At 33.7% G+C, this 17,968-nt stretch overlaps 2 protein-coding genes across 3 annotated transcripts; one reads left to right on the top strand and one right to left on the bottom strand.

Moving 5' to 3' along the window:
* The first annotated feature begins 2,530 nt into the window (after positions 1 to 2,530).
* LOC107639201 (Nucleic acid-binding proteins superfamily) lies at positions 2,531 to 8,601 on the top strand. Its single transcript, XM_088502081.1, has 13 exons — positions 2,531 to 2,998; positions 3,252 to 3,438; positions 3,659 to 3,731; positions 4,066 to 4,213; positions 4,305 to 4,414; positions 4,699 to 4,839; positions 4,920 to 5,061; positions 5,146 to 5,289; positions 5,595 to 5,755; positions 5,857 to 5,931; positions 6,665 to 6,803; positions 6,891 to 7,160; positions 7,976 to 8,601. The coding sequence occupies exons 1-13, from the start codon at positions 2,711 to 2,713 to the stop codon at positions 8,102 to 8,104; spliced, it is 2,007 nt and encodes a 668-aa protein (XP_088358207.1). The 5' UTR covers positions 2,531 to 2,710; the 3' UTR covers positions 8,105 to 8,601.
* A 2,116-nt stretch (positions 8,602 to 10,717) lies between these two features.
* Positions 10,718 to 16,389, bottom strand: LOC107639194 (aldehyde dehydrogenase 22A1). Of its 2 annotated transcripts, XM_016342649.3 has the most exons (15): positions 15,890 to 16,389; positions 15,732 to 15,775; positions 15,339 to 15,443; positions 14,766 to 14,893; positions 14,364 to 14,486; positions 14,088 to 14,241; positions 13,521 to 13,624; positions 13,344 to 13,422; positions 13,047 to 13,142; positions 12,763 to 12,900; positions 12,230 to 12,445; positions 11,822 to 12,013; positions 11,539 to 11,682; positions 11,296 to 11,454; positions 10,718 to 10,853 (listed from the first exon to the last, which is right to left on the bottom strand). In XM_016342649.3, exons 1-14 carry the CDS (start codon positions 15,999 to 16,001, stop codon positions 11,296 to 11,298), a joined length of 1,794 nt encoding a protein of 597 aa, XP_016198135.1. In that variant the 5' UTR covers positions 16,002 to 16,389; the 3' UTR covers positions 10,718 to 10,853. The 2 variants fall into 2 exon arrangements, with proteins under 2 accessions (XP_016198135.1, XP_020960954.1); XM_021105295.2 differs by lacking the exon at positions 10,718 to 10,853 and having other exon boundaries at positions 10,922 to 11,454; positions 15,656 to 15,775; positions 15,890 to 16,180.
* Between the last annotated feature and the right edge of the window lie 1,579 nt (positions 16,390 to 17,968).

The following is a 17,968-nucleotide window of genomic DNA, read 5'->3' as shown; positions in this document are numbered from 1 at the left end:
AAACATTAACATTATATATTGCATTCAAAAATAAGCAAAGACCACCGGACAATCCCCGAGGTTCAATGCAAAAAGCTTCATCAAAACGTAGCCTTTTTCTAATTTTCATGACAGTTTTTTCTTTTGCTCTAGTTTCTATTACAAATACCATGGCTGGCTTTATCTGTTTACATAAATTTAGGAGCTCCGAAATTGTCGCGGGAGCCGCCAACCCACGACAATTCCAACTTATCATACTCATGGCTGAGTTGGGGGCATGTTGAGGCCCGCCTCCTCAGCCATACAGTCTTCCATGACAACTTTTTTGGTTTGCATTTCTTGTTCCATCATTCCTGATTTGTGCTCCTCCAAATCTGCCTTGCCTTTTTTCTCTTGCCTTGATGTTTTGGTTCAACCCCTCTTCACCCTCTTCCACTTCCATTACATGTACAACATCTTCATCCTCCCTTTTTCTTTTCAGCTTCAGGCTATCCCTTATGCATCTTGCTAATTCCACCTCACTCTCCTTTACTAAGTGGCTGATTGTCGTTGCTATTCTCTTCCTCATCCTCCTTAGCCAATTCCACAAAGTATAAATTTTCATTGGCTGACATGTGTACTTGTTTTTCTTGTGCCAATCTTGTTTATTTTTCACAGTTTCTTTGACTCCGGCCTATTTTCTTCTTTTCCACGTGTTCTCTTCCTTCTACTTTATTTTCTACTATGACTCCTTGCTTCTTTTGTTGATACACCATGCTGTCTTTATTTTTTTGGGCCCCTTTACCCATTGCTTCTTTAACATTTCTCCAATAGTTAGTCTTTCCTTATCTTTAGTCTGATCCATTTTTTTGGGCCTTTTTACATTATTCCTTGATCATCATGTAGTCTCTTTTTTCAGCTTGACTCTCACTTGGGCCAAATTCTTTTCTCCTGATTATACCTATTCTCTCTTTGGTTGCTTGGTATATTGGATTTTTCACTGTTTCAGTTTGACAGAACACCATGTTGGGTTGGACATTATTTTTCTCCTCCTTTTGGCCTGCTCCTTCTTCATTCATTTCTTTGCTTTTATGTCTGTTCTCCTTCATGCCTCTAATGGTTTTCTCTATATATTTACTAGGCCTCTCGATCTCTGTACTATGATTTGATTTATCCCCTGATCTATCCCTTGAACCAGAGGAGATTTTCTCAATCCTCCTTCTTATCTGAGCCCCATCACCTAATTCCAAGACAGCAGTATTTTCATCTCCCATCAGCTCATCTAGATCAGTCCCTTTATTTTGTTCCAAATTTTTCTGCAATGTCACTTGTCTATTTGCCAATAAATCTTGTGTACCATCTACTCTGCCTACTGATTTTACTGAGACACTAGCCTGAGAGCTCTTTACCCACCCTTGACTAGACTCTCCTTCTCTCTCTTGGTGCCTTCTCTGCCATACCCTCTCCTGTTGGCTTCTCTCACGCGCCTCCCATAACTCATCCATCCAGTTGTTTTGTTCTTCCTTCTGTCTCCTAATCCCAGCCTTTCTTGCTTCAACATCTATGGACCTCAAACCTGGAGTAGTGAGCTCTGGACCATATTTGGACATATTAGGATTAGCTAAGGACATAGTCATCTCCTCAACACAGGTTCTTCTATCATGACCAATCATCCCACACTTATAGCAGTAATCATACAATTTTTCATATTTTAACGATGCCCATGAATGACCTCCATCAAACTTTTTGAACCAGAATCCAGTTTTTAATGGAAGTTGAATATTAATCTCAACTCTAACTCTCAAAAAAGGCCTAAGCATATTCCCTTCAACAAAAGGATCTTCTGCATTTATAATCCTACCCAATATTGATTCTATTTTCTCAGCATTACTTTTATTAATTTTATCATATGGTAGTCCATGTATTTGAATCCTAATAGAAAGCTGATTGTAATTTACCTCATCAATGGACAGATTTAAACTCTATCACTGAAGACTAAGCATATGGCCTTCTATTCTCCATGGTCCATCTTCATAAGCTCTTCTTGCTTTATCTTGACTTTTAAAGTTTAAAATGAAAGAATTGAAACATGCACTAGTGATCACCAATCCTTGCGGATTTCCCCACATCTAAAAGATGGTCTTTCAAACTGTAGTCATGTTGAGTTATTTTTTTGTTAGTACTCTTTCGACCAATTTCTGATTGACAGCAGCTTCCTGTTGAATTGGGGGCTCATCAAAGTGAACCACGTCTCCTTCCATGCCTTCAAGTATCATACCTTCCATGCTTCTTCCTAAAAAAATGATTCTTTATAATGATTGCTAGCACTCTCTTTGTAAAGAAAGATGAAGTCATAGTGTTTATGGGAAATACGAGTTTAGTGTATTAATGTGATCACCGGCTTCGCTTATCGAAGAAGTTGAACTCCACTGCTGGAGAAGAAGTTCACTTGTCGCTGATTAAATTAATTTTATTTAAAAAGTGTTCCAACATTTTATTTAAAATTATTGGGCCAGGCTTACTAGACGTAGTTCGGAGCATGTTGGCCCAACTAAACACTTGCCCGCCAAAATAACGAAGACCTACTTCTAAGCCGCGCATTATTTATTTTCAATTGAAAAGCGCGCCAAAGCCGCCAGATACAACACAATCACAAATTCAAAAATCTATCACATTCTCCTTTCACTGCACCAGCGCAGAAACTGACTCCTCTCCTTTGAAGTTCGTTCTCTCGTAACTCGGTGAGTCGATAATGGAGCGACGTGACTGTGGCTACAACGTCGATGTTGATTCCGTCATGGACGTAGATCAGCGTCAAGAAGAAAACGAAGAAGATCAAGAGAAGGTCGAGGAAGATCCTTTTCTCCAGTTCGTCGATTACGCTAGATCAGAGCTGTTGTCACTGGAAGGAGATCCAAACGGTGATGTTGATGGAACCAGTGGACCTGGCTGGAGCTGGATCGTATTGCGGATCCTTAAGACTTGCAAGGCTTATTCATGCGGTGTCACTCCTGCGATCTTGCTCTCTGAACTCTCTCAGGTTCATCATATTTCTTTGCCTTATTTTGCTGAGTTTCGTTCTCAGATATATGACTCGATGGAACTCTAGTGTTTCTTGAGCTATGAAATGCAGAGATTAGGGATTTGTAGTTGTTGATTTCGTCTATACCTTTTGAGATCTGTCTGATTCGATATATTGTTGATTTGTTATGATTTCATCTGTTATCGCGACATGGTTTTTGAGTTTAATTAGATCTATGCTGTGTGTGAAACTGTTGAATTTGTTACTGCAGACATGGTGCGAACAACGCAGGAATGGTGCTCCTAAGAAGAGGCTTGAGTTAATCAACCAGCTCAAGAAGGAACATCGTAGGATGAAGCTTCCAAATACAGTTACCATTGATTCAATATACCAGAAGAAGTTCCTGTCCTTGAATAGCGTTCTGGAAGCTGTTATTATTGATGCATTTGTACTTCCGGGTGCTTGAGCTGAACTGTATATTTTTCTTATTATTTTTTATTATGTTGATGGTGTATTCGTTTGTGAAAAGCTAAAGCCAAGTTCACTTTACCGGAGATATTCAAATGATGAATTATGAGTCTATTGGAGCCTACAGGAACATCTGTCTCTTAAAAATGAAAAGGCACAGTTGCATTTTAAGTGATTCACGCTTATCATTGTGAACTGCTTTTTCTGCAGGCACAAACATCCACATGCTTACATTAGGGGATTATTGGAGCTCCAATATCATAGATCTTTATCTACACCGTAGGTAAATGCAGTATGTAATATTAATTCAAGCAAGGTCAAAGCTCACTCTATCTCTGATCTGTACTACCAGCTATTTATCCATTTGTTCACTACATAGTACATACTGCTTGTTTCTGTTCCAGGTGAAAATGTTTAACCCTAGAATTACTGAAAATTTAGGTAATTCTATGCCATATGTATCGTGTCATAGTTTATTCAACATACATGGGAAACAATCTTATGATATTCTCTCTTGGTACTAGTTGTTATTTGCACAAGATGTCCGTGTTGAATACTTGTCATGTAGCGTATATTTTGAAAATTTAAATTTAGAAAACATCATATCTTGTCTGCAGATTCTATGACATGGCAGACCTACAGAATGGAATTCTGAAAAGAGGGAGGGAGATTTTCCTCACTGGTTGTTATCTCCGAAGTGCCTCTGAAGGTTCCGGTTATCCACGTCTTTTGCCTACAGAGTATCTTGTAATTCTATTGGACGAGGTAATTGGTAGTTTCTACTAAAATTTATCGCTTTAGATTTGATCATTGTAGTTCACCTGTTGATAAAACTTTGTTTTCTTTAACACTGCAGAATCAGGACGATGATGCAATGCTATTAGCAGCTCAGTTTTGTTCGGACTCATTCTCTTCGATTTCTCTTGATGCAGTGAACACAGGAGCTTCATATTCATTTTATGCGAGGTGAGCTGCTTGCTAATACGTGTTATATATACATATATTTTGCTCTTGTTATTTGTGGAAACTGTAAATTTATTAACTGAGCACGGCCGTGACTAAAAATTTTGTACATCAGGATACTACAACGACATGTAAGTGAAGATATGAGGTTTTAAACCATTTACTACTAGTTCATTAGTACTTCTCTATACACGTTTTAATCTTGTTAAGCATCACTTCACCATTTTTTTTTTCTTTTATTTCCTTTCTTCCTTCCTTCCTTTCTTTCTTTCAATCCACTTTTTTAGGATTGAAAGCATTGAATCTATGGAAATTCAAGGAAGCTATGGAAGCTTACAAGGGAAACGGATTACTCTTGTTGATGGTGATGATGTCAGATTCAAGTTTTTCCTGTGGGGTGAGCAGATTGTCCTTGCAAATCTTTTCAGGTTAATCTTGCAGTGTGTTAGACTTCTGAATCGAGTATTTTGTTATATGCGTACAAAATTCATTTTATGGTTGGTTACAGTGTGGGAAGCATGCTTGCGCTGGACAAACCATATATTGCAATCTCCACTGAGTGTGATACTGAAGTAAGTGAGGAATTTTGTCTTGAATATGGAACTGCAACACAACTGTACTTGGTGCCTTACATTCAACATGAAGAACAGGTGATTCATGGTGCCTTTTCTTTTCCGTGGTACAACATGAACTATTGTCATTTTGAGATGATATTAAACGGCTATGTTGATTAGGTGTGTGTAACATTGACGCCGAATCGTCATCAAAATTCAAGGCCCTTGAGTTCATGTAATCCTAGCCAGGCTCTCAGGCTTTCTCAAGTGAGCTTGCCCCGCGATTCTCAGGGGACCATTGATTTCAGTAATTATCCTTTTCGGGTGAGTCCCCCCCCCCCCCCCCCTCCCCCCCAACAACACGCGCAAAAAGGGAAAGTTTTCCCTATTTTCTACCCGTTATGATCTCAATAGGAATCTCAATTCTCACGTTTTAGCCTTTTTAAGTATATGAATGAAAAATTGTTTGGAATAAGTTCGTTGGCAAGTATTTATGAGCTTTTTACGTGTTTTCCTTCTAGAAGTCGTGGAACTTTTTTTTTTAAATCTGGCTATTTATATTTCACAATACCCGGTATAGGCTGCTTACGATTGATTAGTAACCTCATTACTTCTGTTAAGGTTTGCAGTCATTTGTGGTCGACCTTCGCAACAAGATGACAAGTGTCAGCCTTTATGGAGTTGTTAAAGATATCATCAAAGAAGACACTAAACAAGAAACTGTTTTCTCTTTAAAAGTTGCTGATAGTAGTGGAGCGATTTGGGCAAAGCTTCATTTTTCCGAGTTCTGGTAATTACCACAGTTTACAAGCAGTACTAATGTGTTGCCTATGAGCAGAACTGGGGAAGGATAGGCCTAAATCTGATTTCTCTTTAATTTAAATATCTCAGGTCATTGGGAAGAGTAGGCGTGGGCCACACTGTATTTATATCTGGCTTGACATGCATCTCGTCCAAACAAAAGCGGTGAGTACATTCAAACTCAAATGCTAAAATTGATTCCCTATAACCGGTGATGGCCATTTGTGACACAGTTATAAAAATCGAACTAATTAAGTCATTAGGTTATTGGATTATGGATGATTGGTTTAACTGGTAAGTTATCGATCGAAGTATTTGATCCGATAATAAATAAATATACAGAATTATAACAAAATTAAATTTAAATGATAAAGTAAATAATTATAATATCATCAAAGATTAAAAATAATATTTCATATTATTTAAATTTACATAAATGATATATGAATTTTATTGCTTATATATATAATTATTAGCTATTAATAACTTTTTGGGGACTGAAAAAAAAAAGAAAAAAAGACAAAAAGAAAGATAACCTTTAGTAATTAATATATTCAGAGCATTGCTACAACACTGAGACTTCTATGCTAGCGTGATCAGAAGAAAGGTCCCAAGTTCTACGGCTCCAGTTTTCGAATTCCGGTTTTAACTTTTGTGATGTAAAATAGATTGCGTCCTGTACCCAAAAGAAGAAAATGGACCTTCTGATCGTACTTTTTTTAATGCTCCAAAATGTTGTCTTCTACACCTTGTTGAGCAGTTAGCTTTTGTTTTTGTTTTGTGTTTTTATTTTTTTAAATCAGTGAACAGTTTAGTTTGCGCGTCTTTATTCTCCCTAGTTCAAGTATTGTCTTCATCACATGATGCAGTCTTTCTCCCTTTTTTTTGGACTTGACAGTCTCGAAGTATCTTGGGTTGAGAATGGTATTGGCGCTTCTTTCATCAATGTCAGTTGCTTACCAGCATTGATAAACTCATATTGCCTTCATAATCTGTCCCAGTTATCTGATATTTTTAACAAGACAAGCTATGCGCAAGTAAGAGTTCGCTACTTTCCCTTTTACTTGTCGTGTTCATCACATCATTCAATAATCAATATGTTCTGTTCCTTAATGTTGTTTCAGGTATCTCGAGTCTGGCTCGATCCGATTGAATATTATTCTGTTCATACAAGATTTTCACATACACTATGTGGTCACTTTGTCAATAAGATACCTAGTGGATTTTTAGAATGCAGCTTTTGTCATAAAATCTGTTGTGCTGAGGTAGTTCGTACTTTCGATCTGAAGATTACTTTAGCAGATGAAAGTAAGAAAGTTCTAGCATGGTGTACTGGTCAAACGGCTATGGATTTGTTCCAAATTTCTCCCGAGGAATTTGACGAACTTCCCGAGGTAACATCTTAAACTTGATATCACTTGCCTCTTGAAAGCAAAGTTACTTTTAGATGGCCATTTTGCTAACTGGGAAAAGCTGGCTGCATTAACGTAATAATATTACTTAAGTGTGAACTAGCGCTTTGAACTCAAGGCACAACCCGCTTCTAACAAATTCACTTACTAATTACTCTAGCTTCATAGCTTTTTCTCTATAGCTAATTGTCAGTGTGACCATAACAAATAATAAAATGCTAACAAAATAAAATAGTTACTAATAGTTTTATGAATTTAATTTCGATGTCCTTTGTGTCGATGTAACTGTTTTAGAGATACATCCAATCATATAATATCATATTAGTAAAACGTTTTATATTGTTAGTGCATCAAAATTAAATTCTAGTTTTATTTTATTACATATATTTATATTCAATCCTTAATTTTATATTTACAATATGAATATAATTTTCATGTATTTTCATTGTAAAAGAATTTTATATAGACAATCAATTGTGTATTATTAATTATAATTAATTTTTATATTTATTAATTAAATTATTTAAATGCATAAATATAATTAGATATTTAGATTAACGTGTAAATTTTTACGCTGAATGTCTAGATGAATTACATGCTAATATATTTCCCTTACCGAAATCTCACCCTCATCATGCTAATAAACGCAAAAGCAGTCTGCAAATAAACGTGTTGGTTTTTCCTTACCTTCCTCTACCCCTTTTTTCTGCGGAGATGTACATAACATAGCTTCCATTTTAATTTATGTTCCAACAGAATTTATCCATTTTTATACATAACAGATGATTCTGTTTTAGGTGGAACAAGTAATGTATCGTTCATCGTTGGAAAAAGAGAAATTTATGGTTGCGCTGGTAAATTGTAAGCGGGATGGGTTAGACGACTCAGTTTCATGGGAAATTACTCGCGCATACAAGTGTGATTAAGAGTCGAATTATGCACACGTAAGGCTATTTGTAAAGTTCCTATAAGGTTGCCATGGAGTTGGGTAATGTTTACCCCGATAAGCATAAGACGTTTCAGATCTTAGACGTCGATTCGGTGAAAAGCCAAGGTAGCGCAATATTTCCTGTTCATGAATCAGAGTGTACCCTTCGTCGTGAGAAAATGAGTCTTGGTAGATTGTGCTGATAAGTTGCAAGTGTTAAGTCGGACGATTCAATTTCATGGGAAATTACTTGTGGATGTAACCGGATTACGCACTGCTAAGGCTTTTTGTGAATGCCCAAAGAAGCTGCAACGAAACTTGGATTAGGGTTTGTCCCACAAAGCAGAAGGCCATTTCATGTCATCAGTGACAGAAACTGTGCACAGCCAAAGGTAGCACATTATTTCCTTGTATTCACTGTAAATATCTGATAGGCAATTAATTTGTGCCGGATTCTTAATTTTGCACGGTTAATTTAGTGAATTTTGTCTAAAAGTTTCCTTAATATATATATATATATATATATATATAACTTTTCCTTTAAAATCAGTAATATTTTAAAATTATGTTCCAACAGAATTTTGTGCGGCGGCATAATTTTAATTTTTGTTTTAAGTTCCATTTTAAGTACTTTAGTTAGCATTTGTTTTAAAATATTGGAACGAAAATTAGACTGTCTTTCAAAATTTTAATATTTTAATATTTTTAAAAAATAAAAATATAAGAGAATAAAATTTTAATAATATTTTATATTTAAAATATTTTTATTTTAATTAAGTAATTTTTTTATTTTTTATACAAATTAAATTAAATTTTTATTCTTATTTCAATCTTTCTTCCAAATGTTACCTTACAATTATGCATGTTTAAACAAGCGGATAGTGTTAGAGGATTACACCTGCCTGCCTATTCATTAACCCGATTAAATTGGTTCGTAAATGTTAATTAGTAACCATTTTCATAATTTTAATGAAGTATTTTCAGACACTTCAGTAAAACTATTCTGCATTTCTATCTAAGTCTTGCTATTTTTTATGCTGTCATTTGTTGTACGAAAAAATATTAAAAGTTGGAGTAATTGTCCAAATACAATCATTTTACATCTATATTAAAATTAGTCACAAATATATAATATATATTAAAAATAAATTAAATATATTTGTACACAATTACATAATAATTAATTTTAATAACTAATTTTAATATATAAATAATATTTTTAATTTAAACTAACTCCGATATTTTTAATGACTAATCCTAAATATTTTTACCCAAAATATTGTAACAATCTTTGTAAAATTTTAAAAATTATAAAACAACAATTTTAATTAAATAGATCAAATTAGAGAAAAATGGTAATATCTGAAAGAGGTCAACGTTAAAACTTAAAACCTATTTTATATATTTTGAAACTTAAGAAACTAAGATGTACAATATTAAAAATCTCAAGAATGCATTTGGATAAACACTAAAAGTTACAATAGTTTTATTTTGTAAATTAAAATAAAAATAATTTTTAATAAGCATAAATTATAAAATTAAATTTGATAAAAAAAGTAATATTTATAATATTAATAGACATAAATGTAAGTTAGCTTTTAAAAATACTCTTAATTTTTAAAGTTAAATTTAAAATGTAATTTCTTTTGATAGGATGTTAGAAATTAATATTTTTAGTAAAAAACAAGAAATTAATTAATATTCACTTAAATATAAGAAAAACTATTAATTATCCAGTATTTTTCTTCTATTATATCAATCATTTTTAGATCTATATATAGTTATACATAAAATGTAAACGTTAAAGTGTTTATACACCGAAAAGATAGTCAAATAAAAAGAACTACTGTTTTTCTAACTAGATACGAAAAAATAAAAACCAAGCTTAACTTAAAAATTCATACTTCATAGATCATCTATAAAATATTTTATTAAGAAAAATTGCTTAGTTTATTTTCTATACACATTAATCGAACATAACTTTTTTTTTTGGAAATACGAAAAAAATTGTTTTATGACCTACTTGATAATCAATTTTGATGAAATTTAACATAAATGACCATTAAACGTAATTGTAAATTGTAATTTAACTGTTAAACCGAAAAAGTATATATTTTTGTTTTTAATTAATTATCTACTTTTTTGTTGTATAAAAAAATTAATGTATTTGTATATAAGAAAAGGTTTAAATACATTGACTTTTTTAACCAAAAAATAAATTACAATCAGTTGAACACGAAAGCAATATTTTTCTTAAAAAAAACAAAAGAAAAGATTACATATGTATCATTTGTTATTAACTCTACCTGTATACTAAAATAAAGTTGATTTACGGAACTCATTTAATTCAATGGGATAGAGTATTTGTATTTCGGTTTCACCAAATTGTCTATCAAAAGTCAATAACTCAAATGGCATAATCTTTCCATTCTTATCTAGAGGTTTCGAGTTCAAATCTCATTCCTAACTTTCGAAAAAAATTCTATCAGAGAATTTGCAACTAGAGTAACAAATATATCTCTTATTGATTCTTCTAATTATTATTATTATTATTATTATTATTATTAAGCAAAATAAAGCCTAAAAGTTAAGTAAATTTAATATCTTAAAATATAAAAAACTATTTTTTGTTGAAATTAAGAATGAGTTTATGAATAGAGATTTTGCAAATAAAAGAGAAAGGAATGACTTATATAGTAAATTCCATTTTACTTATGAAAGCCACTTCCTCCGCTCTCAATCCCAACCTGCATCCAAAGAAAATGCTCAAGAGAAAGTCTAAAGGACAGTAGTTTTATTAAAATCTGACTAGCACTTAACCAGCAAAAAGAAAGTGAGTAATTTTATACTATTAGATATAATTTCACACCATTAGAAACACTAATGATAACTAATTGATGACTACAAATTACAAAACTTGCTGTCCTAGCACTCCTCGATGCTTAATATGATGATTTAAAACTGATATCATTATTCACCGCAACTAATGGCACCCAACTAATGCACGTTAAAAATGACGAGACATGGACAGGAGAGTAGCCAGGGGAAGATTGGAGATAAATGACAACCCAAATCCCCAGGTAAATGGTAAACCCCATGCTCCCCATTCATTTCGTCTCTTCGACATGATTTGTATATGGCAATAGCAATTAGCAAGTAACCACTTTACTATATTAAGATACCTCGCACCTAGTTATTTTTCTTCTTAATGCTTTCACCGGCAGGGTTCTGCTCAGTAAGCATCTTCAAAACATTTACTAATGCTTGCAAACGTTCCCATATGTTGAGTCCATAAAGTGCTTCCACCAGTGATTCCTGAAATTCGAATGCATTCTCTGCGACAGGATACTGTGGCAGACAATGCCCGTAGTTTCTTTCTATTCGTGGTGAATTACAAAAATAATGTTATGGTGAAAGGATTTCAGGACTGACCTGAATAGGTTTAGGTATCTTGGTTTTGACAAATGGCCACCATCTATCTTCGACAACTGCCTTGACAAGACAGCAGGCTCGCAAACCTTCTACACCACCGAATCGTCCAAATCCACTATGTTTTACGCCCCCGAATGGCAGGGACTACAATATCGAATCGTAATGCATCTTTACTTAAATGGAAGTTAGAAAAGTATAATCTAGGCTGAGTAACTTACTACAAGTCTATAGAAAGGTTAAGACAAGTATGCAACTAAATACGAGAGACTCAGACTAAATTTACCTGACACATGTACGTTGCTGCAAAGTCATTAACGGCAGCAACCCCACAATGTATTTGTGAAGCTATATCTCTAGCACGGTCCTGAGAACCTGAGAAAACAGCGCAGCCAAGCCCATATTTTGAGTCATTTGCGAGCTTGACAACCTCCTCGTCAGAGCTAAATTTCATTATTGGCATGATTGGTCCAAATGCCTAGATGTGATTCAAGTACACGGATGAATGTAGTGGGTAAGCAGTTGACGAAGCATAAAAGATAGAGAGAAAATTTCTGAATTTAAATGTCAAGTTGTTACAGTCTAAATATGGAAAGTACCATTGAAGTTAGCTCTAAATAATAGCAAATATATATATATATATATAAGAAAAGGTCTAATAAAGTTGATAAGATAATTAGTGTTGCTATGTTACCTCTTCTTGCATCAGTCTCATTGAGTGGTTCACATTCACAATCACAGTAGGGGGAAAATATTGATCAACAGCATCTTCACCTATATGTCCAAAACTTCCACGAGCAACAATCTCGGCTCCTTTGTCTAAAGCATCATTGATAAGGCCCTCGAGCTTTTCAGAATGCTCATGCATGCATAAAGCTCCCATATCATACTTTCCAGCAAGTGGTGGGCCCTGCAAGAAATTAATAATATCAAGTGAAAAATGCATGTATCAACAAAAATATCAGTTTTCGACAATGGCATTTTCTTCAATAAGCAGTGAGCCAGAGTTCTAGTAGCATAGTGCTTCACTGCTCTTCAACGCTAAATGCAGAAGCTCAACAAAATAGAATATCAAATCCACGTATCCTGAACTCTATAGATGCCTATCTCAAGATCCTATGCTGATTTATTAGAAAGTTGCTTGAGCATAATAAGACTTTGGCTAGTGAAATGTTCCAGGAAAAAAAAAAACACACACACACACACACACACACGTCAAAAACTTACAGCTCTAACTGATTTTATGATTTTGGTAACTTTACTGACAAAAGAAGAATAAATCTCCCTGTGGACATAAAATCTCTCAGCCCCAGCACAGTTCTGTCCACTTGACTGAAGAACAGCCCTGACAGCAATTTGCGCAACCTATATTCAGCAGACAAATGGCTGTTATAACTCTCAAGATGAAGATTCCATTAAGCATTAATGATAAGATCTGCAATTAATAGTCAATTATTAATGGTAAAACACCCAAGCCTTTAGGAATTAGATCAGATGAAGGGGAATCATACATGGTCCACATCTACGTCATCACAAACAATAAATACATCTTTGCCACCAAGCTCTAGAGTAACTGGAATAAGTGTCTCAGCAGCATTTCTCATTATCTGCATAAAAAATAAAACATCATATTTATAGAGCAATTTATTTTTTAAGAAAAAAATCGGAAATTGGATATATAAATAAAATGACATATCAAATGGTTTCATAGAAATCCAAATGAAATTATGGAAGTTGACTTATAGTACAGTTATTAGATTAGATGAGAACACAGTGTGAAGTCGTTTGATTTGGCAGAGGAATCATACCATCTTCCCCACACCAGGTGATCCAACAAATATGACTTTATCAACAGAAGATACCAACGCTTCTCCAGTTTCAGCAAATCTGAAAAGAAAGGACCAATCTAGCTCATAAATACATGCAAACATGACCATGGAACAAAAGGAAAAAGGACAGAGTAATGGTAAGTCAGAAGGTTCTACCCTGTTATGACCTCAACAAGGTCCTCAGGCGCTCCTATTGCAGCAAGGGCAGATTGGATTATCCGGAAGTAAAAGCATCCAGACCAACTTGCATGTTCTGATATCTACAATCAGAAGCACATGGTTTTCTTTCATATTGAAAAGCATAAAAACAAATTCTATAGAAGTTTTAACTCCCCTAAAGTTTCAAGCTGTATTGGGTCCAAACTCAAAATTGCATCGAAATCTTTAACATGGCCCCCATGCAACAGCGCTTTGGGACTCAAACTGACAACGCATATGCCAATTTTAAATTTGCTGAAATTCTCTCCATCAAGTGCTTTTCTAGGCTTATATTAATTAATACAAATTCCGCATCAGGAACCAATGTTTCTGAAAGTTTAAGTAATCACGTCAAAGCTCATGAAAGCTTCTATGATAGTAGGAATGCGAACTTTTAAGGTTCTCAACTTTTAACATCTCTTATCGGGGAATATTTATTTGCATTCAAGTAAAAATATCAGCAGCAACACAATGCATCTTCGCCATGAAAGATTGTAGATGGGTTAATAGCATAACATTTTGTACCTTAATCACAATGCCATTTCCAGAAAAAACAGCTGTCAGCATTGGATTAAAAATATTGTGGAAAGGATAATTCCATGAAACGATGGCACCAATAACACCAAGGGGGTGGAATTCTACTTTTGCTCTCTTGTGAAGCATTGATCTTCCAGAAGACCTACAAAATTTGATCATGAAAAGCATAAAGAGAAAGGTCATGGAAATGAGTTTAGATGAACTGAAATTTGACCGTAGATATTGCAAGTCGTAAATTAAGTTCTGTTATTATAAAGCAATTACCGGTATTCAGGCTTTAGCCACTGTTCGCCTTCTGACAGTAGCCAATTGATCTTTTCACAAGTTGTCATTATTTCTCCTAAAGAGGCATCTACCATGGTCTTTCCAGTATCACGCGAAGATATTCTGATAAGAGCACTCAAATTAGAATATGTTAAAATTCTCATGCAGTAAGAACAATTCATGTCTACTTGAACTAAATGAAATAGACAATGGGATAACCAAAAATAGAGGGTAATCAGTAATGACTAAAAATGTGCAAGTTTCAAATATTGTAAAATATGCAACACTATAAGTTCAGCCGGTACCACTAACATTTCCAAGCAGTGTGTAAAAGAAAAAATCATGACAAAAAAACTAACATGTGAAACTCCTCCAATGACCATGGCGAAAAAGAGTCCTTACTCGCATATGAGCGCTTGATGTTTGATTATATATTTCAACAGTATACGCAAAAACGTGCGTCTTTGCTTGAAGCTGGTCTTTGCCCACATTTTTTGAGCCTTTCTTACTTTTGCCACACGATCCTTTACCTATTCATATTATGCAAGTTACTTCTAGTTAATATGGCAAGGCTTTACTTCTGAATTTATTCAAAATCTTGGAATCGGTATTCTAAGATCTGCAAATTGCAAAAATTGATTCACTGAACGAATAGTCCTCTCCTTGTAGAATGCCAGGGAGACAATTAATTCATCTTTTAACATAAGGACAGGTATATATATGCTGATAAGCACCCAGTTATAAATCATTAACACGATAAATATAGTCAACTTCACGACATTGGACTCAACTAGGCTTTCCGTTAAATGCGTAATTCACATGCTGTGACATGCCAGATTTATTCAGCACAACAAGCATATACAGGTTCACTCGCATAGAAACAGAACATGTTCATTCAAAAATAAAATGTGCTTCTTAATAGCTACTTGTTTTCATATTAGAGAAATAGATACAAATACTATATGCATCACTGACCTCATCACGCGTCAATGCAGGAACATATCCTAAATATTTCATAGTCGCAGGCTCATAGCACTGAACTATCTTTCCAGATTGCTGTGACGTTCCTCTCGGAGGAACCTGAATCAAAATATTCAACAAGATGTGAGTGAATCTAACAATAATTTTATGCAGAGCATCTTTCACAAAACTTGCAACTCATAAAACTCACGTTGCTTCACAAGAAAACGTAGTTCCTGAATGCATCGATCGATATTTACCTCAATACGTAATCGATTTTTAAAATGATACCGAATATCAATTTTGAAATAGAGGGAAAACAAAAATCCTACCTATCGAGCACAAGCAGAAGCAGAGTATAACTAAGCATGCAGCGATTTGAAAGATTTGAGATATAATAGCACTCACATATATGAAGCTATTCTCCTGCGCTTGGTTTCCATCATCCAACACTGTCATTATCAAAATTCACATCACATTTTCACCGTTACCACAAATTTCCGAGCGAGAAAGCGAACAGAGAGAGAGAGAGAGAGAGAGAGAGAGAGAGAGAGAGAGAGAAGTACCGTCGGAAGCTTCAACATCGATGGAAGGAACCTTGGGAGGAATAAGCATGAAAAGGAACCTGCAGAGTCCGTAAGCGAATGCTAAGACAAGCAATGGCCACCAAAACGCCATCGGAAACTCGCAAATTCAGCGCGAATATCTTTCTACTTGCTCGCTAGGGCTTCGGAAGAAGCTCTTACTAGCGCCTAAAGTTTCTGGAGAGTTCTATTCAAGACAAAGCTCCAAAGTCAGTGAAGTGAAAATGCGTGGAACTGTGGAAGTGGATTACTCTTGTATATTTGAGAATTTTCAATTTTTGAGAACAAGCAGCGTTTTGAACTATTTATAGCATTGAAATCACAATTAAAATTGGAGGTCGCTCATAGCACCAAGGAAAGAAACAAAATCAGATTCCGATTCCGTTCGTCTTTTTTTATCGCACTTTACTTCTCTATCGGGTCTGGCATAACTCGAGGAGTCATAATAAAGTTGTTGGCTCATTGCTTCTGTCCTTTTTCCCATTTTATGAAAACGAGATGGTTATGTTGTCTAAAAATTATTGTCGAATTACTAAAAAAAATTAAATAATTAATTTTAAATTTAAAAATATAAAAATTAAAAAATTTAAAATTTATTATAAAAATAAATTAAACAAAAATTAAATACCAAATAAAAAGTACTATAAAATTGGCTTACAATTAAATAACACAAATTTTTTAAAATAAAGGCATCTTTATTACTATCCTATTTTCACCCGGCTGATGACTACTCTAACGACTAACATGGAACTGATCTCGCTAACATGCAACGGGAAATGGATTCTTTTCGGTAGAAAAAAATTGGATAATATCTAAGGTAGAATTTTATTTTTTATTATTATTATTATTTTTATTTAATTTTAGTCCAACTTATAGAATTAAAGGTGAGATATAATATTTTATTCTCTAAGTATTAAAAAAATAAAGAGAATCCATTTTTACATATAAGATATCTTTTTCAATTTTCCTATCTACTTATAACGAATAACATAGCGACAGCTGTTAACTAGAAATAAAATGTCGTGTTTTAAACAGGAATTTTTGTAAGAAAAGAATTGAGCTAAGACACACACAATCAGTCACAAGTCACAACACAGACATAAAATATACGAATAATAATATTTTAAAATTTTATTAATATTAAAATATAAATCAATCCTTAAAATTTTTAATATTTTGTAATTATATAAATTATTTTAAATAATTCTTTATATTAATGATTAATACTATGTCGCTTTTTAATTTTATTATAGAAAAGATAATGGTGTAGGAGATATGGAGAAGTAGTGTGTTTTACAGGCGTATGTATGGTGTTAGAGATCGGACGGTCTGATTTCAAAAAATATATAATAATCAATTTGGACCATCCGATTTGATTTTCGTTTTATTAAAAAAAATTTCATACAACACGGATGGTTCGATTTGCTTCTTCCAAATTTTAAAATTTTTCTCTTACAAATCGGACCATTCGATTTGCGCATAATATTTTTTTTTAAACATAACTCGCATGGTTAGACTTGTCTATAGCACAAGTTAAAAAAGGCTATCCCTACAAATTGATCTAACACCACTATATCCCATAAGGCAGCACATCACATTCATGCCTCCAATAACCAAAAAAATAGGCACACTATGTACTATTTTAAAAATTATTTATTGATCAAGAATTGTTAAATTCACCTTAAGTTATTATTTTTCATTTTTATTTTTTTTAAATTACTTGAACACAGAAAATACGTATTTGAAACAAATATTGTATTTAACACTAAATATAATAACTCAACAAAGTATTATATTGATATTTTAATCCTCATATAGTAAGGCTTGATAAACTTCTTTATAAAATTTGGGCACCACTTACATAAAGTTTCCAAAAATAACTTTACGATAAAGATGCCTACGTGGCAAGTTTTGATCCACACATTCTAAAGCAACACTTTTCACTTAAAACCGTAACTCTTCACAAAGAAAAGCGTCACCTAATGGAAAAAAGTAAATTAGAAGATTTAAGAGAAGAAATAATTAAATTATCAAAATTAATAGATCAAAAATTAATGATTT

This window comes from Arachis ipaensis, chromosome B1, assembly GCF_059453495.1.
Source record: "Arachis ipaensis isolate K30076 ecotype BB chromosome B1, ASM5945349v1, whole genome shotgun sequence".
In the NCBI taxonomy this organism is placed as follows: domain Eukaryota; kingdom Viridiplantae; phylum Streptophyta; class Magnoliopsida; order Fabales; family Fabaceae; genus Arachis; species Arachis ipaensis.
The sequence above is the reverse complement of the archived record's forward strand: the minus strand, read 5'-3'. Positions and strand labels throughout refer to the sequence as shown.